The 22,808-nt window shown below is 53.7% G+C and overlaps 2 protein-coding genes across 7 annotated transcripts in view; one reads left to right on the top strand and one right to left on the bottom strand.

The window, feature by feature from the left end:
* Positions 1 to 2,051: 2,051 nt before the first annotated feature.
* GPX3 (glutathione peroxidase 3) lies at positions 2,052 to 10,165 on the top strand. Its single transcript, XM_082726232.1, has 5 exons — positions 2,052 to 2,219; positions 6,673 to 6,826; positions 7,991 to 8,108; positions 8,563 to 8,662; positions 9,078 to 10,165. The coding sequence occupies exons 1-5, from the start codon at positions 2,133 to 2,135 to the stop codon at positions 9,297 to 9,299; spliced, it is 681 nt and encodes a 226-aa protein (XP_082582358.1). The 5' UTR covers positions 2,052 to 2,132; the 3' UTR covers positions 9,300 to 10,165.
* Positions 10,166 to 10,669: 504 nt separating this feature from the next.
* Positions 10,670 to 22,808, bottom strand: part of TNIP1 (TNFAIP3 interacting protein 1) — a 55,495-nt gene continuing 43,356 nt past the window's right edge. For 3 of the 6 annotated variants that reach the window (XM_082726220.1, XM_082726219.1, XM_082726222.1), the window contains 9 exons: positions 22,167 to 22,232; positions 21,876 to 22,007; positions 19,539 to 19,667; positions 17,522 to 17,653; positions 15,383 to 15,508; positions 14,841 to 14,906; positions 13,833 to 14,024; positions 12,911 to 12,997; positions 10,670 to 11,441 (listed from right to left, as the gene is read on the bottom strand). In XM_082726220.1, the coding sequence (XP_082582346.1) occupies positions 12,944 to 12,997; positions 13,833 to 14,024; positions 14,841 to 14,906; positions 15,383 to 15,508; positions 17,522 to 17,653; positions 19,539 to 19,667; positions 21,876 to 22,007; positions 22,167 to 22,232 (897 nt within the window). In that variant the 3' untranslated portion in view covers positions 10,670 to 11,441; positions 12,911 to 12,943. Of the gene's footprint in view, positions 11,442 to 12,910; positions 13,002 to 13,832; positions 14,025 to 14,840; positions 14,907 to 15,382; positions 15,509 to 17,521; positions 17,654 to 19,538; positions 19,668 to 21,875; positions 22,008 to 22,166; positions 22,233 to 22,808 lie in introns of all 6 variants that reach the window. The other 3 variants (XM_082726218.1, XM_082726217.1, XM_082726221.1) reach the window with 1 other exon arrangement.

Genomic DNA, 22,808 nt, shown 5'->3' with positions numbered 1-22,808 from the left:
GCCTCATTCTACTTCTGGCTCTATAGGACACACATTGAGGACAGAGACTGAAACTTCCGGAAAACTCTCTGATGTCTCTCATGGTGTTTACATGGTGCCAGACACATATTTTGAGGGTCACTAGATGCCTACTCATAATGAACAATGGATTTCTGACAGACTGATAGGTGTACAGACATTTGTATCTGTGGGTAAACACAACCTTCAAAACACAAGGAGCAAAGCGAGGACTGCCTGAGATTAGAGTCTAGAGATCTTGATTCTGGTCCCCACTCTGCCACCAATTTACTGTGGGAATGTGGCAGACCGTTCCCCATCTCTAAGCCTCAGTGAAATGGGTGGTTAAATAACATTTATTGAAGGGGTACCTGGGTGGCTCAGTGGGTTAAAGCCTCTGCCTTCGGCTCAGGTCATGATCTCAGGGTCCTGGGATTGAGCCCCACATCGGGCTCTCTGCTCAGCAGGAAGCCTGCTTCCCTTCCTCTCTCTCTGCCTACCTCTCTGCCTACTTGTGATCTCTGTCTGTCACATAAATAAATAAAATCTTCAAATAACATTTATTGAAAACATACTTTGTGTCAGCCGCTGTTCAAATGCTTCTGCACTTTAACTCATTTAAAGACTTTCTGGACTTCAATATTCCCTTCAACAGGCTGTGGTTTGAAGTAATAAAGGCTTTATGGAGAATATGGGACTTGAAACAGAACTTCCAAACTCCCACAAGGACAAAATCGCCAATCAGAGGAAAGGCATGCTATCTCAAGGCACCTCTCTGCCAGAAGACAGGATTGCCTGCCTCAGAATCACCTTTGGGACATATTTGAAAGCAGATTCTCAGCCTCTGCCCCTCGAAATTCTAATGCAGTGATTCTGGACTGGGGTCTGGGAATCGACTAGAAGCTTCCCAGGTGACTCTGGTAGTTGGGCAGTTTTGGGAAGTACTGATCCCAACACATTCCTCTCTCTATGAACACGATTGTACCAAGACAGCCCAGACCTAGAACTGCCTACCTAATCAACGGTATCTCCAAGCAGAGAAATGAATTTTTTGGTTGATTAATGCAACAAGTATTTAACACCTGTGCTCTAGGCTCTGGGCCAGGTCATGATCATGGTCCCTACTCTCAAGGAACTTCTGTTCTAGGCCTTTCTCTTATTTTAGAAGCAAGCCATCTAGGCCAAACCAGAAAGGCTTCAGGAGGTCATCAGCTAATCCATCATTACACAGTTGGGGGAAACCAAGACCCAGAGGGGGAAAGCAATACTTTCAAGACAACACAGTGAGCAATGTATTTTCTGCTCACAAATGGGCTGAGATATCCCAGTGTTCTCTCCAGTAGGGGACTGCTTTCAAAATCTGTGGGCATCCACTTTTTGCTTCCCTTCCACCTTTTTTTTTTTTTTTTTTAAAGGATTTTATTTATTTATTTTAGAGAGCATGCATGCACAGGGAGAGGGGAAGAGGGGGTGAGAATCCAAAGCATTTGCCTCCCTGAGCTCGGAGATCATGACCTGAGCGGAAAACAAGAGTCCCACGTTCAAATAACTGAGCCACCCAGGTGCCCCCACTCTTTGCTGCTTAAGCGGTAAACCTGTGTGGAACAAATGTTCCTAGCAGTCTCACCGCAGATCTTGCTGTCATTTTCAATCCTTAACATCCTTCAACTGGAATGGAGGAAGGAAGAAAGAGGAAAGAGGGAGCACCACAGGGTGTTTAAAAAAAAAAACAAAACACCTAGGAGTAAGAAATGTCTCCTAGGATTGAGCCTTCCATCGGAGTTTAAAGCCCTCTCCCCTGGCTATGCTGGAGGACATTATGCGTGCCTCCACCTGCACTTTAGTGCCTAAAGAAGAGGGGGCAGCCTCATAAGTCCACAAGGACCCGCTCCCATTTTTGCCCAGACTTGCTTATGTCACTGTCGCCCTGAGCCTAGGGAGGAGAAGGAGGGTAAACTACGCCCGCCCCTGAAATGCCAGCCGCCCTGCAATTGGCTACAGGGACTCCGGGCCGGCCGCGGATTGGTCATCGCTGAGGGCTTGAAAGGTGGCTGAGGGCATCGGACCCCTCAGACGGCGGTGGCCCGGGATCAGACAGCGTCTCGGTGGAGCCCGAGACGCGCCCCGTGCCAGCCATGGCCCGGCTGTTGCGGGCGTCCTGCCTTCTCTCCCTGCTCCTGGCTGGCTTCGTCCCGCCGAGCCGGGGGCAGGAAAAGTCGAAGGTGAGTGAGCCTTAGGGGTGGGGCCCCGGCGGGACGAACAGCCCCCAGGTGTCCGTCTGTCGGTGGCGAGGCACCCATCTTCCCGGGCTCCCCTCCAGGAGGGGCAACACCTGGTGCGAGGACCTTAACCCCGGTTCCTCCCTCTCCGCCTCCGGGACCCCCGCCCGGCGCGCCTCTATCTTTGCAGTTTTATCTATGGGAGATCTGAGTGCCCTGGGTGAGCAGAATGAATAGGGAGGAGAGTCCCCCTCGCCGAGTTGACCCCGTCTGCCCCACAGCTGCCTCAGGGTCGCCTTGTTACGAGCATGCCAAGCCGGTCCCCAGCTACTCCCCTTCAGGCGGGCCTGAAGTGGGCGGGGGCACAGAAAAAGGCCTAGAGACTCCGCATCTCGGCTGGCTGCGGAGGTTCCCAGGGGAGACTGATAGGCAAGGAGAAAGGCAAGGAGCTGGGTGGTCCCGGTCTTGGAGAATTTACGGCGGCGAGGGCTCTTCTAGCCCAAGCATTAACGCAGGTAGAAATGCCCGCTAGGATTCCAGGGCGTTGGTAGAAGAGGCAGACATCCGTGACCGAAAGCACTCTGGATTGACAGTGCACAGTCCCCAGGACACTGGCTAGACTCTCAATCCTTTATGGGCCTCAGGTTGTTCATCTGTGGTGGGCTGGGGTGGGGGCGGGGTGGGGTGGGGGCGGGGCGGGGCGGCGAGGGGAGGGAAGTGAAGGTGGGGGGCACAAGGAAGCTGATGGTTTCCCGGGGGAATGCTTGGGGAAGCTGCAAAATCCACCTGCTGCTCTGTGAAGGTGTGTTCTGGGGCAGCTTCTCCACCCACCACCCACTGTCCATAGTGGCCTGAGCAGACCTGGTAGCTGGAGAAAGTTGGGGACTGCCAGCTCACAGGAGAGGCGGAGTTCTCCTGAACCTCTGTCTATTCCCAGCAGAGTGTGTGACCCTTAGCTAGAGTGGGGATGCTGAAGCCAGGAGTGGGGTGACCCAGCCTGCTCATCTCCTAGGATAGTACAAGCCAGAATGGGCCCAGTAGACCTCTCTTCTTCCCCAGGGTGGGAGGCAGAAGCCTTTGGGTAAAGATCCAAAGAGAGAGATTTTGTCTCCACTCTCCCAACACACATAACACACACAGACACAGACACATACACACACATACACACCCTACATGCTTGTATAAGCTCAAGAGAAGCTTTGAGCTTCTGTCTTTCTAAAATCTTCTGGGTCTTTAAGATCTTAGGGTCCATAATCCTATTTCCAAAGTTCTATCCACTGTCCAATTAGCACATTCCAAGCACAGGGTTCCTTCTGTATGTGTCTATCCCTCCATCCTGTCCTGTCCTCTGCTAAATCCTATTCAGTCTGTTTCTCTTTGGAGTAGATGATTATAAAGGCATTTCTACGCCTCCTCCTTTGTATTCAGCCCTGTTCATTATCCTCAACTCAAAAGACATTTTCCAGGTGAGGGATGGGATAGAGTGTCAAGATTGTGGTGTGGGATAGAGCTGGCGGTGGGCAGGCCAGCAGCATGGAGTCAGCCTTTAATCTCAGTCTAGGGAAAGCCAGAGAAGATCGGGCTCTGACTCGAGAAGGCTGGAGGTAAGAAGGTAGACCCCATGAATAACTCATCATAGCTCTGTGTTATTTGCAGAACTCTGGGGAAGGAATAGGTGGATTCAAAGAGAACAGGATGGGTATGTCTAGAAAAGTCTTAGGGTGAGGTATGATCCTATCAGAGGCAGCCTATTAGGACTTGCTGACTAACGACAGTCTGGGCATGCCCATCTCTCCTCCCAGGGCCTGAGAGTCGAGATGTCCTAGCTCCGGATTCTAAGACTCAACCACCTACCTTACCTCCAACTCCAGGGCCAAGGGATAGGATGGTGAGGCACGTGAGGAATGGGATGGGCAGTAGGTGACCTTCTCGGAGGGATGTCTGCCTCCTCCCAGTTCAAAGGGAGGAGCCAGATAATGAAGGAAATCCTCCTTTCCTTGCTGTGTCCCATCTCCAGCCCAGCTTTAAGCTATCCAGGCTCCCTGTCCTTGCTGTGCAGAAGGACTCTGCAGAAGCTGGAGAGGGTAATGACCGCTGACGTGCACGAGATCCTAGTAACCGCTGGTTTCTAGGTGACTCAACCAGGCAGAGAGAATCATGGAACCACAGGCTGACAGAGATGAAGAGCCCTTAAGACAACACTGACTCTGAGCCCATCTGACAGGCGAGCCGCCAGAGCCCCGCAGAAAGGAAAGGAGGGGTCCCGGTCAGAGTCACCATGGATGGTGTCTGAACCCACAGCTTTGGGCTCAGTGGCAGACAGCTTGGAGGCTCTGTCCTCATGGCTTCTCCCCAGAGACACCTTGCAGCAGCCTCCTCTTTCCCCTGGCTGGAGAGCCTCAAAGCCCTCTTCACAATAACGGAGGACCCTCAGGGCCTTTCCCCCTAGCTGCTGGCAGAATAATCACTATCTCCTGGTATGGGGATTTCTCTCCTTGAGGCTTTCAAGACTGTTCTGATCTGCGCAGAGATTCGCACAGCTGTTTGGGGACAGGTGGCATTATCCTTGCCTGTCAGCCACCTGAGGCTCCCAGAGTGAAAGTGACTCACACCCTCAGGGCCACAGAGCCAGCAAAGACTAAAAAGCCTAGCCTAGTGAGAGGAGAGTCCCCTCACCCCACCCCCATCCTGAAGCTGTGCTCAGAAGCAGATTGTCCTATTTACAAGCTTCTGTTATTTGGACAACCTGTTGAAGGCTTTTGTTCTCCTCAATTCCCAGAATTTGCCTTTGGATGAGGGTGGAGGGGAAGAGCTAGAGGGGCGAGTGGGGAGTCTTTGCCTTCTGGCTTGCTAGACCTCCTCGGCCAGCTCTGGGCCGGGTGTGCTGTACCCTGGTTGTTAGTGTTCAGTGGTGGAACTGACCCAGCTGGGGCTAGAGGAATGTGGAGCTTAGGTTTCGGACCTGTCTCTGGCACCCGCTGGAAGTCACGGGGCATGGGCTGCCAGTTTCACGGAAAACAGGGAATCGGCACTGAGGCCGAGAAGAGAGCTCGCAGCTCTCTGGGAATGGCTTCCCGGAGGGAGCCCTGCCTCGCCAGGCTCAGCAGACCTGCGACATTTTCCAGGCTGAGGTGACTTTTCTATACCCTCCTGGGGCCACACCCTGCCAACCAGATGACTCCCTTCATCTGGCTGGGCCCAGATGCCTCACCTTAACAGCAAGCCTTCCAATACGATGGGGAGGAGAGGGTGTGGATTTGCTTCTCTCACTGCTACCGCTGGTCTCTCCTGATCTGTAATGCTAGTTCGTACTACATTTGTTTATTGTCTGGGTACCTGTCTCCTCTCCCATCATGGCCAGAGATGACCCAGTATAATGCTGGCCAACACTTTCCTTTCCCCTCATGACCAGCACTGCTGCTGATTGTGTGACTGACGCCAAAACACCCTTTCAATAGTAGACCCAGAAAAAAAAAAATAGACCCAGGTTTTCGTCGCCTGTGCCGGAGCTGGGGTAGGTGGAGAGTGGCGTCCAGGCAATGCCCTGCTGGTTGGCACTGGGCCCACTCCTTCCCCTGCCCACTGCTGGTGATGCTGGCAAGCCGTCATGGTTGAGCGTGGCTGATCCAGTTCAAGGTTCTCATCTTATAAGAGGAAACTGAGGCCCAGAGAAGAGAAGGAGCTAGCCCCAGACCACACAGGGAGTTAGCGGCAGAGCTGGACATGGAATCCGCATCCCCACCTGAGTCCATTGTCCACTACTTGTTCTAGAAGGTCACTTGTCGGCGGGTGGGGGTGGGGTGCGCAGCAGCCGGGCACAGAGGAAGGCATACCGGTCATCCCAGCTACACACTTACAGGGAACATCTCCCATGGGCGAGGCCCTGTTGGTTTCCCTTTGCCGGCACATGGAATCCTCCAGGCAGGCCTCTCCCCTTCCTGGCTCCTCCTACTTCCTTATATTGTAGCAACAGCCTCAGCTTTCCAGTCCTCCAGTCTTCCATATCTGAATCACCCCTCTGCACACAGCCACTTCCTCCTTTCTGTTCAGTTCGTCCTTGGCAATGCGATCAGCTGGCCCACACTGTCCCCTGCCTGGCTGTCTGCAGCAGCGGCCCCGGCAGCCTCCAGGAGCAACCCGGAGTAAGGCAACCTCCTGCACCAGCATGGTGTCTCTCCGGGCCTGGCCAGTGTTTAGGCATTGGGCACGGGAGGCGACGGAATGGCCATGGAAGTAGGACAGCAGGGTTCCACACACCCAGCTGCTGATTAAGTGCTTTCATAAGCATTCCCTTGCCTAAGGAAGTAGACCTTGGTTCTGGTCCAGTTCTAGTTCTTAGATTGGTCTTGGGTAAGTCACTCGCCCTGTTGATATCTTTCATGATCTTGAAAACGGAGATGCCCGGGTTCCCTTCCAGCCCTAACCACTCCCCGGGACTGGTCTTCCTCTGTTCCAGACGGACTGCCATGCTGATGTGAGCGGCACCATCTATGATTACGGAGCCCTCACCATCGATGGGCAGGAGTACATCCCCTTCAAGCAGTTCGCTGGCAAATACATCCTCTTTGTCAACGTGGCCAGCTACTGAGGCTTGACGGGCCAGTACGTTGGTAAGAGCCCACCCCCGCCCCCTGCTGTGAGGCTATTTCTGCCAGTTAGGCACATTCTAATCACAGGAGTTTTTTCGGTGCAAGCAGGAAGGGGTGACCAAGATCCCAAGATTTCAAGTCCTGTATCCCAACTCTACTGTCTTCCATATATCAGAGAAGATGACTATATAAGCCTGAGGTCTGACTGCCTTCAGACATGTTCTAGAAGATTCCCAGTAACTCTTCATCTCTGGGGACCCAACTGCCCCGAAAACAGAGGGATGGAGGACATTGGGTCTGTGCCTGGGGTGTTCTTCCAGGGGAGTAAGAAATGGTATCTTTATCCTGGTGAGAATCTCCCATCTGCCCTCAGCTCCATCGGCCCTAGTGCTTCTCTTGGCTCCTACCTGGAAACTGGGCAGTTAGATTGAGGCCCCGAGGACACGTGTCAGTGGCAATCCCAGGTGTTTGTGCTAGGTTTTGTGATCCTGGTATCCTCACTCCCCTCTGTTTAGCCAGGGCAGAGGAAACAGCCTGAGGGAACAGGCTGACCAGAGGCTATCTGACCCCACCCACAGGAAAATGCCATGGGGCTGAGCACAGTCCGCTGGCAGGGTTTTGGGGGAAGCAAGGAACCTGACCCTGAATGTCTGCCTGGCCATCTCAGGCAAATTCCCAGAAGCAGAGTGACAGTGGGCTGGATGGCCCAGTGGGCTCTTCTCTAGAATCCTTCTTTCCAGACTTTGGAATAGAGCAGAGTGTGTTTGTGCAAGAGATGGGCTGGGTGCTGGCACTGAGGGAGCTGGGAAGCTGGGCCATGGCCTCCATTCGATTCCCGAACTGCCAGGAAGTCTTCTGCCCAGGGATGTATGGCTCTTGCTCTAAGGGACTCAATCCTGAGAGTCCTGGAGGAGCCATTAGCCTACAGGCCCAGTGGCAGTGAGCAGTTGACTGGTTTCTGGTTTGAGAAAGCATATTGCTTTCTCTCCAGATCTCCAATACAACCATACTGAAGTCAGGAGAATGAGGCTTGTAGCCCAGCATTGTCACGCTTGCTGAGCAATCTTCCCCAGTCAGGCCTCGGTTGGTTTCAGCTCACAATGGGTGAGCAGGTGGAGGGGTGCAGACAAGACAGGGGTCCTTGATAGTCTCCCTTCATCTCTGCTCTCTTTCACCCTGGCCCAGAACTGAATGCACTACAGGAAGAGCTTGAACCATTTGGTCTAGTCATTCTGGGCTTCCCCTGCAACCAATTCGGAAAACAGGAGCCAGGAGAGAACTCGGAAATCTTACCCAGCCTCAAGTGAGTGCTTGCTTGCTTGGTGTCCTGAGAAAGTACAGTCCCCTGTGCCCCAGCCGAGGTGCCGGGGATCTCTTGCATTGGCCCCTGCTCTTGATGGGTACTTAGCCACCAAGAACAATGCTCCCCTTCCAGGAACCCCGTTCGCTGGCATGAACAAAGAGAGGTCGGACACAGGGATGACTGCCTGTGTGTGCATGATGGGATGGTGGCAGGGCTGGGGGGTGTGTTGGGGGGAGTGTAGGCAGGGGACAGGGTTACTGAGAAGGTACCAAACCGGAAAAAGAAGCTTGCACATCCACACTATGCCTGTGTCCATTCAATTTTCATCAACTCCCACTGCCTGGTGTGGGAAAAGTTCCAGATTCCCAACAGCCCCTCCCTGCTCAGTCCCTTCTTGTCATTTCTGAGCCCTAGGCCCATCTCCTTGGGACCCACATAAGAACATTCCTTGTAGGCATGTCCGACCAGGCGGGGGCTTTGTCCCCAATTTCCAACTCTTTGAGAAAGGGGATGTGAACGGGGAGAAAGAGCAGAAGTTCTACACGTTCCTGAAGGTGAGTGCGTAGCCACAACTGACCCGCTGACCTGGCTCTGGACAGAGCTACAGCCACTCCCAGCTCCCACCCTTGGGGAGACACAGCCCATGCCACCCTCCCCCACCTCTGGGCCCCTGGGGGGATTTCCTGGCATTTATCATTCTAACCGTCAAGCTTGGCAGACCCTAGGATCACAACAGCCCATTGTATAAAAAGGCCCAAGCAGGGCCCCGGAAGGGAAAAGCTGCTAGAGTCCTACAATCCACTAGAGTCTAAGCTGGTCCTGGGATTCCATTTTCAACTCCGAAACTGGTGCTCTTTGCTCAGTGCCAGGCTTCTCCTACCTTCCCCTCTAAGCCCTCGCGGAAGGCCTGGGGAGGGAGGGTGGGAAGGGCCCCAAGCAGGGCTGACACGCTTCTCATTCCCGCTGCAGAACTCCTGCCCCCCCACCTCAGAGCTCCTGGGCTCACCTGGCCGCCTCTTCTGGGAACCCATGAAGGTCCATGACATCCGCTGGAACTTTGAGAAGTTCCTGGTGGGGCCAGACGGCATACCCATCATGCGCTGGTACCACCGGACCACGGTCAGCACCGTCAAGATGGACATCCTGGCCTACATGAGGCGGCAGGCAGCTCTGGCGGTCCAGGGGAAGTAAATCAGGCCTGCCCCACCCCCTGTCCTCTGTGCGGGGGCTGGGGAGGGACTCCGTTCAGGAAGGAATCCATTTCTCCAACTACGCCACACTCCCACCATAGACCCCTCACTATTACACAAGGCCCCAACCTGACCCAAACACATGCAAACAGTTGTGTCTGTACTGCTGTGCATGTGGGCGTCTGCACACGTGCCTACAGGTGTGTGTGACGGTGTGTGTGCAGGAGGGACCACCACCTGTGTGTACCTGCGTGAATACGGGGAACGTGTACCATATGTGTACGCACAGCTCTGTGCTGGGAGTGCGGGAGTGCGGGAGAACACCTCCCCCTTCTCTCCAGTTCTGTTCGGACGAGAACCATTCACTTTCAGCTGAGCCCACATTAAAACCAGCTCAAGCTCCAACTGTTCTGTTCTGACCTAGACCTCAACTTGGGGGCCAGCACCTCCCTTTGCCTCCAGATACCACCACCACTTAAGTGCCCAGAACTTTCTGGGTCTACCACACTGCCTGATCTCCCTCCTCTCCACCATGCAGCCTCTTCTCCTTCCTGAGGGGCCCTCTCGAGTCCCCTACCCTCCACCCCCACTGTAGTGTTCCCCTAGAGCAGCCAAGGCAGATGTTGAGGGCCAGGGCCACGTCCTCGTGTCAGGAATGGCATCTCCATGAAGGAGGGGCCCGAAGCCCTCATGGGCGGACCTCCCCTGAGCCTGTCTGAAGGGCCGGCCCTTAGTGCATTCAGGCTGAGGCCCCAGGGCAGGGATGCCACCCCTGCTTTTCTGTAGGACGTGCCCTTTCCCCTCACCCTGGTCCCTGGCATTAGACTCCTCCCTCCCTGTCTGCCCAGTAAAGGCCTTTCTGCAACAGCTGAGCCTACTGTGGTGCTTCCTCCTTGGGGTTGTCCTCACTGGGCTGGGTAGGGAGGGAGTTGGAGGGAGAAGAGAAATGGAGGGAGTGCTTTGGGCCCCTGCTATTTGGTTTCTACCTAGACCCACTGTGCTTCTCTAACTTGGCATTTGGAGTTTACAAAAGCAGTTCCCATCCACACTCATTCCCTCCCACAATTCTCCAGGAAGCTGGGGCTGAGACGAGGTAGTTCATGTGATGGGTGAGGAAACCGCCTTACAGAAGGGCCGGCCTTGCCCACTGCCTCCCAACATGTGAAGTCGCCTGACTCTCAGCCCAGACTTCTTCCACTGCCCCTGAGTGCCCCGCCCTTGGAGGGGCTCGGAGCAGAGCCCGGGGAAATCTGCCAAGAGCCCTGGTGATGGTCTCGAGACTAGAGGGGAATGGGGCACAGAAAGCAGCACTCTCATCGACTGCGGAGGGAACACTAGCCAGGCCATAAAAAAATACAAATCACAGAATACTGATCTTCAACTTGGATTTATGTCCAAGATTCGTGCAAACAGCTGGCCAGGGACAGCCAGCCACCTTGATCTGGTCCTCTGGCACCCCAAGCCTTCAATGGAGGGCCGAGGGTCTGCCAGCCTCATGGTGGGCGCCTCGGCATGGGTGGCTGGCGTGGCCTTCATCCCAGGCTGCCACGGTGCTGGCAAGGCTGCTGTGGGTGGAAGTGGAGGGCCCTGTGACAGAACATTTGTCTTCTGCTTCTGAGAGCAAACCCATTCTTCTTGGAGCTCCTCGGTGGGGGAAGGCTTGGGCATGGGGCAGGTCCTGCTACTACAGGGCTTGAAGCAAAAATTCAACACACGTGTGAATTGAACATGTTCCACAGAGGGGCTGGGACCACTTCCGGGGAAGTTTTGAAAGGGAAGGGTCTCAGCTGTACCCCACTCTTCAGACTGAAGTCCCCCAGTGATTCCACAGAGCATGGCAGGTCGGATGAGGCCTCTCTCCACTTGGTCCACGCTAGGCGGTGAGTTTCTCCTCGTGGCTCCAAAGGATGGGCCAAATGGAAGCCTTCTGTGTGGAGCCTCTCTAGTCTGGAAACGGCTTAGGCTGGTCTGGGGCACAACCCAGGAGCCCCTCAGCCTCCCATCCAGTGAAGGCTCTGGCCACACAGGGAACACGGCCTCCAGTTTTTCAGCATCTGAGATCAGGAGATCCTGCAAGACGGGGTGGAGCCAAGTGACAGAATCTGGTCTCACTGAGGCCCCTCACGGTCATTTTTCGTAGATTCTAAATAAAGAAAAATATTGAGGACTTTAGAAATGATGAAGTACAGTAGGTTTCAAAGGCTTATGGGAACCAGAAAGGAATAGCGGAAATCCCAGAGTTGAGGGCTGTGGAGTGTCAGGTCCTGGGCTAGGACGTTCGGTGTCGTTCAGTCCTTCCCTAGTCCTATGAAGCCGGCAGATTATTTTTCCTTTATGGAGGAGGGAATAAGGGCATAGAGAGATTTTTAAGTATTTGCCCAGAGTTCCAGATCTACAAGTGTTGGAGCTTACCCCATTTGACTCCAGATCCCAGAGTGGGAGCATATCTGGGGGAGGAGAGAGCCCCGCCCACTAGCCCCTTATCCCCGCAGCATCCCAGGGGCTCCACACAACCTTCAGGGCTCTGTCAGGAGCCAGGAGAAAATGGCCGACCAGCCCAGTGCCTCCTGCCAACCACCAGCTCCTCCAAACCACACTGGCTCCCATCATCCCACAGTGTCTGCTCGCACACCTTCCGTGAGGGGCCCTTGACCTCCCGGCAGAGCCGGCTCTAGCTCGGCAAAGCCACAGTCCGCAGGAAACACCTCTTTGTGCAGAGAAGGACTCAGCTCCCTGTCCCCCACCCCCAAGGCAAGGCAGTGCCCTCTGCCCTGCAGAGCCCTGCAGGAAGCAAAGGAAGTCACCGGGGTCCTGGAGTCCCCCTGTGACTAGCAAACCGACCTCCGGTCCCCAGCTGTGGCTGGCCAGCACTATGACCAGATAGAGCTTTTCAAAATGCAGATCTGATCTGTCATGCCACTCTGCTTTAAACATGTCCGAGGATGGCCCATCATCTTTGGGATAAAGACCAGGCCCCGCCATCGTCTGCAGGTCCCTGTGGAGCCTGGACTCGCCTACCTCCCTGCTCTTGCCTCGCCCGGCTCTCCTTCCCCACCTCGCCCTCGGCTTCTCCAGTCTTCTTTGGCCTTCTCTCAACCCTCCAGTTGGCTTTCCTTCTTTCCTCCCTCCCATCAAGGCCTTTGTACATGTTACTTCTCTGCAAGGACATTTTCTACTGTCCCTCAGGCACTGAGGGTCCGGACTCCAACAGGATCCTCTGCTATCTGCTCTCCTTTCTTCAGGGCACCTAAGTGCACTCGAACGCCTGTCTGTGTGATGCCTGTGTGTGCCTTTTACTCATTTCTTCCTCCCGCACGAGGCAGTAAGCTCCTCGAGGGCAGGAATCATCGACTGTTTCTACCCACGTGGCTTTCCCAGCACCCAGCAGAGTACCTGCCATTCAGACACCAAGCTCGGAAGAATGAATGAATGACTTTAACCCCCTTGCTCCGCGGTCACCTCCCCATCCTCTTCACCCTGTTTTGGAATGTGAGGCCTCTCTGGCACCAAGAGCAGAAGGCAGTGACCTCATCCCCAGATTGGGGCGTTCCTGGCAGGTAAGAAGTTATCCCCCCCAGGGAAAGGAGAGACCCAGGACAAGGCCACTCTCACCTGGCTCTACAGGCCTGGCTGGGGGTGGGTCCATCACTTGGGAGCTCTGGTTGCGCATCCCGCCGCAGGGCGGCCGCCAGGTGTATTCTGGCTGCAACAGAAGTGGGGCTTAGTAGCCAATCACGGTCCTCAAAAATCCCAGGAGCAGCTACCATGCCAGCACAGGACTCAATACACGCTAATCCAGCACACCTGAATCCTTACAACTTGGGCTGCCATCCCCATTTTACAGGTAAGGAAACTGAGGCTCAGAGGGGTTAAGAAACTCGCTGAAGGAGATCTAGCTAAGAAGGTGGCCAAGCTCGGTTCTAGGTCTCTACAATCCCCCAAGCCAATCTCTTAAGCCCCGCCTCTGCTCCGGTGTAGACTACCAAGAAGACGTGTGTAAGGACAGGGCAGAGCAGGAGATGCCAGACGAGAGGACCAGGCAGAAGACAGTGCCATTGTCCAGGTGGGAGCAGGGATGCCAAACCAGGACAATGGCAGAAGGATGGAGAGGGTGGGACAGGTGGCAGCAGCTCTTTGGAGAAAGAATGAACAGCAAAATAAAAGGAAAGAAAGAAGGGAGTGGAAGGGAAACTGGAAAGGGGAAAGAAAAGGAAAGCAAAGGAGAGACTGCACAGCTGAAGGCCTGTACCTGGTTACAAGTGCAGGTTCCACGAATAAGGCAAACCCAAACTCTGAGCCCCTGGCCTGCTTCCCGCCCTCCCTCTGAGCCTTTCCTGTCCTACACAAGAGACCCTGAGTAGCTTTGGGCTGGAGTCCTGCCTGGCTCTGGACGTCTGCCTGCACACCACAGTGCTGTTCAGCCAAGAGCTAAGAATGCAGTCTCAGACCCCCTCCCTTGACCTTGCCCTCTGCAAAGTGCATGGGTGGGCCTCTCGTGTGTCCTAGAGTGGGGGGGGGGGGCACACAGACTCACCAAGTGGAAGAGGCGTGAGTTTGGGAGTGGGGGTTGGTGCTCCATGGCCATGGGGGGCGGGGGGTAGCGGATCTGGGACCAGTCCTCATAGCCATGGTGCGGCACCATGGCTGGCATGGGCGCATAGGCGTAGGGGTAGGCCCCGCACAGGTGCTCTGGGTGGGGCTCCATGTGGTAGTGCTCCGCCGAGGCCTGCAAGAAATGTTGGTGTCTGGCTCTAGTCTGTGACAGGCCATCCCCAGTGATGCCTGTCTCGCTGCTCTTTCTCTACTTGGTATCTTAGTTCTCTGAAAGCTGGTACAGGGACACAGGTGGCTGGGTACTGGGACACAGGTGGCTTGTACCGGGACACTGATAGCTGGAACAGGGGTACAGGTGGCAGGTACCGGGACACAGGTGGCTGGGTACAAGGGACACAGGTGGCTGGGTACTGGGACACAGGTGGCTTGTACCGGGACACTGGTGGCTGGAACAGGGGCACAGGTGGCAGGTACCAGGACACAGGTGGCTGGGTACAAGGGACACAGGTGGCTGGGTACCGGGACACAGGTGGCTGGGTACAAGGGACACAGGTGGCTGGGTACTGGGACACAGGTGGCTGGGTACAAGGGACACAGGTGGCTGGGTACAGGTGCACAGGAGGCTGGTACCGGGACACAGGTGGCTGGGTACAAGGGACAAAGGTGGCTGGGTACTGGGACACAGGTGGCTGGGTACTGGGACACAGGTGGCTGGGTACCGGGACACAGGTGGCTGGGTACCGGGACACAGGTGGCTGGGTACAGGTAGGTGCACAGGAGGCTGATACAAGGGCACAAAATATCCACCGATGAAGCTGACGTGTTCTGAGCACCTAGTCTGTACCAAGTATTGTTCGAAGTGCTTGCCCTGCACTACCTCATTAATTAGTTGGACACCTGAGAAGATGCTGCCTCCCCCACTCAGACTTTAGCTCCCTGAGTAAGGTAAGATGAGGTAAGTGCTGCTTCCTCCCTCAAACCTCCTCACCTTTGCTTTCCTCTTCTGCTGTTTGAGGGCTTCTTTTGTCTTCTCCTCATCTTTGAATGCTTTTAGCTGAGAGGAGAAGGGAGGGGGAGAAGACTGTTGGCCCAGGTGCTTCCTGGCCAGGCCTGCACTCAGGCCGTAAGAAGCCCTGCGGGCTGATGGGCTGCGGCAAAGGGCCAGCACTCCTGGCGGCCCTCGTGGCCCAGCCCCGGGGAAGGAAGGCCCCCAAGGAGCAGAGTCCAGCTCTGGCTGGTGGCTGCAGGGGAGGCCTGCTCACCGGGCGTGGTCTGAACAGAGATCAGGAGGGTTCACACAAGCCTCCTATTGCCCTAGGTCCCTATTAACATCCTTCAGTTCACTTCTGAGAGAGAGTGGGGGACTCCAACCATGGAGGCGGGGTCAGAGAGGAGACGGGACTTGCAGAGGTAGGCAGAGCTGGAAGCACCACGTGCATCCTGACCTCCAGTTTCACCAGGGCCCCGCCAAGCCGCACCCCTACCTTGTGAGGGCAGCCGGGTGCCCCTTCCCTGGTCAGCTGCTCTCACCTGGGCATTGGACAAGGTGACCTGGGCCTGTAGTCTCTCCACCTGCTTCTTCAGCTCTTCCTTCTCCTCATTCATGCGTTCTCGATCGCTGCGCTCCCTCTGGAAGTCCTCCTCAAAGATCTTCACCTGGAGGGGAACGGAGGGGAGGGGACGGAAAGGGAGGGTGAGGGAGGAGGGGCTCAGACTGCTCTGGCCTCCTGCTGCTGTCACCCCATCCTCACAGCCATTGTGAGGACTCTGGCTCCCACCTGCAAACAGAGAAGTTTCTGGTTCCCTCTATTTCATAATCTGGGCTTCAACATAGGGCTTTATTTAAACAAGGTATCCGTGGCTTAAAAAAAGAGGGGTTCAGAAGCCCCCCACCAGTCCCATCCCTTCATCTGCTAAGGCCTGGAGCGTGGGGGCAAGACTGGGGGTCGTCTCCTGTCTCCCAGGGGACCTACAGAACTCTCCCAAGGCTTCACGGGTGCCTCGTGGGCTCCCTGAGCCCACACTTTCACCTCCCACGGAGACCAGTGAGACGCTGGCCAGGTTAGACATGGTTTAGGGGGTTCCAAAGCATAGCATCAGATAGAAACACATGGGACAGCCCTAGACTTGCCAACTTCCTTTCAGTCCTTCTGTGCCCCTCAAGGAGCAAGTCTCCATTTATGCTGGCATGTCTTTAGTATCTTTCCAGTACTTATGAATTTACCTTCCCTTGCCTCAAAGAGGACTCAAGTTCTGAGTCTTCATCAGGCAAGCGTATCCAGTTAGAGTTTAATAACACTGTTTTTTGGGGTGCCTGAGTGGCTCAGTGGGTTAAGTCTCTGCCTTCAGCTCAGGTCACAGTCTCAGGGTCCTGGGATAGAGCCCCGCATAGGGCTCTCTACTCAGCAGGGAGCCTGCTTCCCCTTCTCTGTCTGCCTGCCTCTCTGCCTACTTGTGACGTCTCTCTGTCAAATAAATAAATAAAATCTTTAAAAAACTATTTTTCTTAAAAAGAAATTCAGAAAGTCTATGAGGCCTGAGTGTTCACTGTTCAGGGAGATGTTGAAGATCTCCTAGTACTGGCAGGCTATAAATGTATGGTAAGGTCCTGGAACCTTTGAGCATGGGGCAGGACCGACAAACAGAAAGTTGTCACTTACTGTTCTTGGCTGGAATGCTTTCCCTTAGTATTTTCTGGGCTTATTCTACTCTCATCATTCAGGTTTCAGCTAAATGCTATGTTGGAAAGATCTGTGAACGGTCCCATCATCCCCACTCACTTTTTGTTTCAGGATTCTATTTTATCTCTTTCTCATAGCACATAACTTGATCTATAACATACCTGATTAAAGTGTTGCCTAAATGTGTGTGTTTTGTCATTACCTTCTATAATGTGATAAAATATTTTAGTGAAAGCTATTTTATTCATAATCTTTTCCATGGAACTGAACAATCTCTAAATATTTTTTTGAGTGAATGAACATCTCACATAAGTTTACTTAGAACATTAGTAAATATGATAAATTTTCTTATAATGTTAGAACTTATAAAATCCTGGTAAAACAAAACAAAAAAAAAACTATTTTTCTTTTACTGTATTTCTTGCTTAGCAAGAAATAAAGTGTTTTTCATTTATAGCAGTGACATAAAGTCCCTTTTTAAATACATTGATTGAAAACGATGTATTTTAAATTTATTTTTTAAACGATTTGTATTTATTTATTTGACAGATAGAGACAGAGAGAGAGGACATGCAGATGCACAAGCAGGGGAAAGGCAGAGGGAGAGGGAAAAGAAGACACCCCACTGAGCAGAGAGCCTGATGTGGGGCTTGATCCCAGGACCCTGGGATGATGATCTGAGCTGAAGGCAGATGCTTAACTGAGCCACCCAGGTGCCCCTAAAAGTTATTTTTAAAATACTAAGTAAATAATAGCACAGCCGGGGTATAGAGACGGTTAACTCAAAAAGGTGGCAGAGAAAATGACCTAGTTAGGGACATAGTGCTGGAAAGGATAAACCTATTACCAGACAGGGGTCCTGGCCAGTAGTCAGAATGTGGACTACTAATTAGAACTTCCACGGGATTCCAAGCCCATTGCGGGTCCTCAGGAATGCTCCAGCTCCGGACTCAGCACCTCCTACCCGACCTCCTCTTCTTGGACTCACCTGCTGTTTTAGCAATTCGTTCTGCGTGACCAGCTCCTGTTTCCGTAGGAGGCCGCCAGCTCCTTCTGGGCCCCCAAATGCTGCTGGCGGAGAGGAAGGGGAGGCCTGGATGCTCAGGGCTTCCTCCAGGGCCTGGGATTGGGAAGAAAGGAGACAGGCCCATCAGCAGAAGCCCTGGAAGTCCGGCCCCATTGGCAAGGTCACCTTCAGGGACCTTCCTGCCATGAGTGACAATAATAACTGCCACCACCAGTGCTATCTACTAAGGGCTACCCTATTTATTTACATGACACACATCATTTCATTGGATCCTCTCCACAGTCCTATGAAGGAAAGACTATGACCATCACCCCCATTTGACAGATGTAAAAACTGAGGTTCAGAAAACTGTGACGTGTCCAAAGTCACACAGCTTAGAAGCAGGCTAAGTGGGGGGTCCTCACCCAGAAGGGAAAATGTCCCTTTCCCTGAGCAGGGGTAGCTCACTTCCCAACACCCAGACCTAGAGAGAATATTAAGCCTTTCGGGAAAGGTTCCATGTCCTCAACTCGCCTTGCCCTCAGATTCTTCAGCTTTCCAAAACCGTGGCTCCCAAGCTGAGCTCTCTGTCCCCAGCTCTTCTGTAGTTAGATTACATAATTCTGACTTATTTAATATTTTGTCTTTATAAGCCTGAAAATGGGCTGAAACATGACCAAATAACATTCTGAAAACAGAAAAGCACCCTTCTTCCACCACACTCATAAAATCCTTTCCTTTTACGGAAGCAGTGTGCTCAGAGCTTCTTGAAAGATCTCTGTTAATGGGGTTCCCCTTCAGTGCAGTTAGCGTGTTACTTGAGGACTCTGGAACCCCGCTCAGGACCTGCCATGCTCGTTGCCACATGGGCTTTAGCCCCCAGCACGGCGGGGCTTCTGCTCGCCATGCGTCGGCAGCGCCCACAGTGCCTCCCTATGCAGTGGGGGGGCATGAAGAAAACCTCCCCCCATGTGGACCTGGGCCCTGCTTAGTCTCCTTGACTCTCCCAGAAACCCATGGCAAGTGCTGAACTGAGAGTGAGCCCAGGCCGCTGCAAGGGCAAGTTATGGAGCCACTCTATCCTCTTGTTCTGTCTGCCCATTTTTCAGATGAGAAGACTGAGGTCCAGGCACAGGGAGAGACTTGCTGGAGGTCACAAGCAAAGCAGGTTACTTGCCTTGCATCGGTCACCCACACGTGTGTCTCCCGCTATGCCAGGGAAACCCAGAGGGCAGTGACCCAGCCTGAATGACCTCTAGGGTCCAGCACCATGCACAATACCACACTCTGATTTAGGTCCCCAAGGTCCCCAACTTGGGACAGGTCATTTTTTCCCTGAGAACAGGTCCCACGGTTCCCCAAAATCAATGGCAAAATCAATGCTTATCAAATCCCAAAACCAAACAGAAAGGGCTCCCCTAGCAGGGTTGGGGCCCAAATATGCCAAACTCAGGCCAGACCCTGCTGTGGGCAAGGTCAGGAGGCAGCGGGGAAGGCAGACAGATAAGAAAGGAGGCAAAGATGAACCACAGACAACTCCAGGCTTTCGGAGAATGTTTCCTTTCAAAGCTTCCTCCTTCAGCTTGCTCCTTTAACCCCCATGCTGGAAGGTGGGCAGGGCTGGAAGGTGTCCATCCAGGGTTCAGATGGCAAAACGGAGGCTTGGGAGAGGCTGTAGTGGCTAAGCTGGGACTAAAACCAGCCCCAGAGCCAGCCTCACCCCTACCCACTTGCCTGGGCTCAAAGCAGCGGGCCTCAGCTTTAAAATCCAGCCTCCACCCAGATGCCCCGTCTCCCTGGGTTCCGATTCTCAAGGGCAGGAACCCTGGGGCCTCTGCTCACGCCTCCCTTCAGCAGGCGTTTCCAGAGCATGGGCTTGATTGCCAGGCACTGTGCTGAGTGCTGGGGGCACACAGGCCAGTGAAGAGGAGCACCTCCCCCTGCTGGAGGGGAAGACGGAGCAGCAAACAGGCCACCAAAGGAGATACAAGGCGCCCACCTTGTTGAGCCTCTGGATCTCCTTTTCCTGGTATTCCCGCTGCCGTGTGAGCGGGCTCAGCTGATCCTGCAGGTGCTTGACCTTCTGGCGCAGCTCCTTGGCCTCTGCTGTCAGCTGCTCCTTGTCAGTCTGCGGGGAACACAGGGCTGATCAGCAGGGGCCCCTTCCGGAGGCCTGAACTCCGTGCCCCACCTGCCCCCGCCTTGGTCAGCCAGGCCTCCTCTCTGCCTCTCCCTCAGCAGTCCCCAGTGCTCGCGTGAAGACATCATGCAGGGCTTCAGAGCCCTAATGCCCGAACATCCCGTCCTCAAGGAAAAGGCAGCTCGGTTCAGTGAAAGACTCTGGATTCTGATCCCAGCAACTTTGCCAATGAGCTGAGACCTTGGCCACTGTCACTCACTCTCTGGTCTATGCTCCCCTATCTGCCACCGGATGGGGGCTCTTCACACGAGCCACGGATGGGTGTCAGGAGGTCTATGAGCCCCAAAATGGGATGCAATATTTTGCCTGTGTAATTTTCTAGGGAGAAGAGCCATAGTTTCCTCCAGATTCACACTGACGTCTTCTGTGATGCACAGAGTGGTCAAACCACTGAGACTATCTAAACGATCTCTTAGCTCTTACAGTCTCTAAGCCTAGAAGAGAAGACACTTAGAGAAATAAATGCAGCATAAAAGGTAGAGTGTTCCTCCACAGAGAAACAAACTACTGTGAGGTGAAAAGAAAGGGCACCACAGCTGAGAAGAAACCAGGGAGGGCTTCCAGGTGGAAGCCCCGCTCCCACACCCACTATGGGACAGGCAGGACTCCTTCACTGCAGAAGGCCACAGCTGGACTGGCCTTTGGGGAGCATCAAGTCCTAATCCTTTAATGTGATGGGAGTGCTCGCTTCGGCAGCACATATACTTTAATGTGATGGGAAATGACTGTTCAGAGAGTGGAGGTGACTTACCTAAGCCCGCACAGTGAGCTGGGGCTAGAAGCCAGGTCTCCTAATTCTGGTTGGTGCTCCCTCTCCCCTTGCAAGTCAAAGGAAGTGTTTCAAATAAGGGAGGTCAGCCAGAGATTGGGGAGGGCAGCCTTGGGCAGAACTTGTGGGAGGGGTCTGGACTCCCACTGGGAGGCTCCAGGATTAGCATGGTCTCTTGTCACCATGTGTCCTTAACACAGGGCCACCTCCTCCCAGCTAACAGGGAGGACCTGTCCCATCCCATGGACTTGTCTCACCCACCCATGTAAGCTAGGGGAAGGGGCCAAAGAGCCAGGGGTCTGGTAGACAGTCACAGATGTGACTGCCCTTGGGGAACAGACAGGCAGTGTCCTCCCTAACACACACATTCAAGGCACGAGGTGGTCACTGAGGCAGGCCAAACCCTCAGATAAAGCCCCTGGGGTCACATGTTGAAAGAGGGAACTGTGCAATGCAATCCGTGTTGAAAATGGCCATTTTTAAGCTAGGTACAAGTGGCCTGTGCCCAGTTCCCATGAAGGGAAAGATACAACGACTTAAATACAATCTTCCAAGAATCTGGGGCTCCCAGTGGCCTTTCCTCTTTAAGCTGTCCCAGGGCCCTGGAAAGCCTTGGCTGTTATCAGTCACACACTGAGGGCTCAGACTCGATTTCTTCAGAGGACCTGCTCCCAGCCCGGCTCAGACCAGACCTGGCTCCCCTTTATGCCCTCCCCTCACTCCCTGGAACTTCTCCTGTGATACTTGAACACATTTGTTCCTATTTGCTTCTGTAATGACTTGTTTCCCATTTCTTCCCCACCCGCTGATCTGTTCCCCGCTGAGTCTTGGTGCCCAGCACGGCGCCAAGTGCACGCTCTGCTGAACAGCGGCTAGACAGTGAAGAAAGGGAGCTCTGTCTGATATTTTAGGGCCCCCCTCCCAACCCACTCTAAACAGCCACCACTACTCTAAACACTCAGCTGCCGCCCACTCCCAGCAAGCGCTGGAGCAGCCTGCATGTGTCTCTTTTATACTCTGTGCTTCCCTGTATGGTTCCCCAGTCTGTAACATCTTAATTAAACAAATCATTTAATTAAACAAAAAGCTCTCCTACATGCAAACATGAAAATAGGGGAAGCAATAGCTAATCCAATCTCCTCAATTTTCAGATGGGAAACTGAGGTACAGGGAAAGAAAGTGCTTTTTGCCTGTGGCCACACAGCCCTTAGCGCCAGAGCCAGAGCTGGGACCCCCAGGCCTCCTGACTCTGGCCACGCCCCCCACACCCACCCCGCACTGTCTGTTTACTACACTGAGCTCTTGGCTACTGAGGTTGGGGAGAGAGGTCTCACAAGCTGAACCTGCAGGGCCAGCAGTCAACTTGCCTCCTCCATTTCGATCTTAGACTTGGCCAGGAGGAGCTTTCGGTCAAAGTCACGCTGCTTCTGTTCTCGCTCGGCCTCCAGGTCAGTCACCTGCTTCTGGAGGTCCGCCAGCTTCTGGCGCAGCTCAGTGATCTAGGTTCAAAGGCAGAGACGGGGAGTGCGTGAGGGAAGGGGTGAACCTGCAACGTTTAAGGCTCCTGAGAAGGAAGCAGAGGGTGGAGACCGGGGAGGTCTCGAGAGGACAGCCATGCACCTGGGGCTCAGCCGTGAGTCCCCATCACCCCACACTACCTTCTGCTCGTACTGCTGCTTCATAGACCGGAAATGCTGGTCCCACTGCTTGTTCACTTCGAGCAACTGTGGGGAGAGACTGGGGTTAGCAGGAGACAGGCAACGAAGGCACAAAGAGGGACAACTCCACACGGACTGGCTGTCACAGTGTGTGCGGTGTGTATGGGAGAACGGTGGTCACGGATGCTCTGCCTTGAACCCTCCCCTTCTTGAAGACTCCATGTTCCCCAAGGCGGAACCTTTATCAAGCGCTATATTTTATCTTCACCAGGGAAGCAAGACTAACACCAAAGGAGCAGTAAAATTATGTAATTCTGTAAACTTTATGTAATTTACATAAATTTATGTAATTTACGTAAAATTATGTAATTTTGGAGTATGGTTACACAACACACGTGCAACCTGGGGTTGCGTATGAAAGCTTCCCATTTTCATTTTCCTTAACTCATTGCTGGTGTCTGAAAAGGAAACCTGAAGGAGCCCTCGCACGAGTGTGCGTAAGTACCCAGTACCAGGCTGGCCGTCTCAGCAACGTCTGCGTGATGGCAAAATCTAGAGGACTACTGATGCCTAGGACGTGGGTTAAGAAAATTATACTAGAAACTAAAAATGAGAAGCTGTGCAGTTAGTAAGAAAATCAGG

This window comes from Mustela nivalis (genome assembly GCF_964662115.1).
Source record: "Mustela nivalis genome assembly, chromosome: 3".
Taxonomy (NCBI): domain Eukaryota; kingdom Metazoa; phylum Chordata; class Mammalia; order Carnivora; family Mustelidae; genus Mustela; species Mustela nivalis.
The sequence above is the reverse complement of the archived record's forward strand: the minus strand, read 5'-3'. Positions and strand labels throughout refer to the sequence as shown.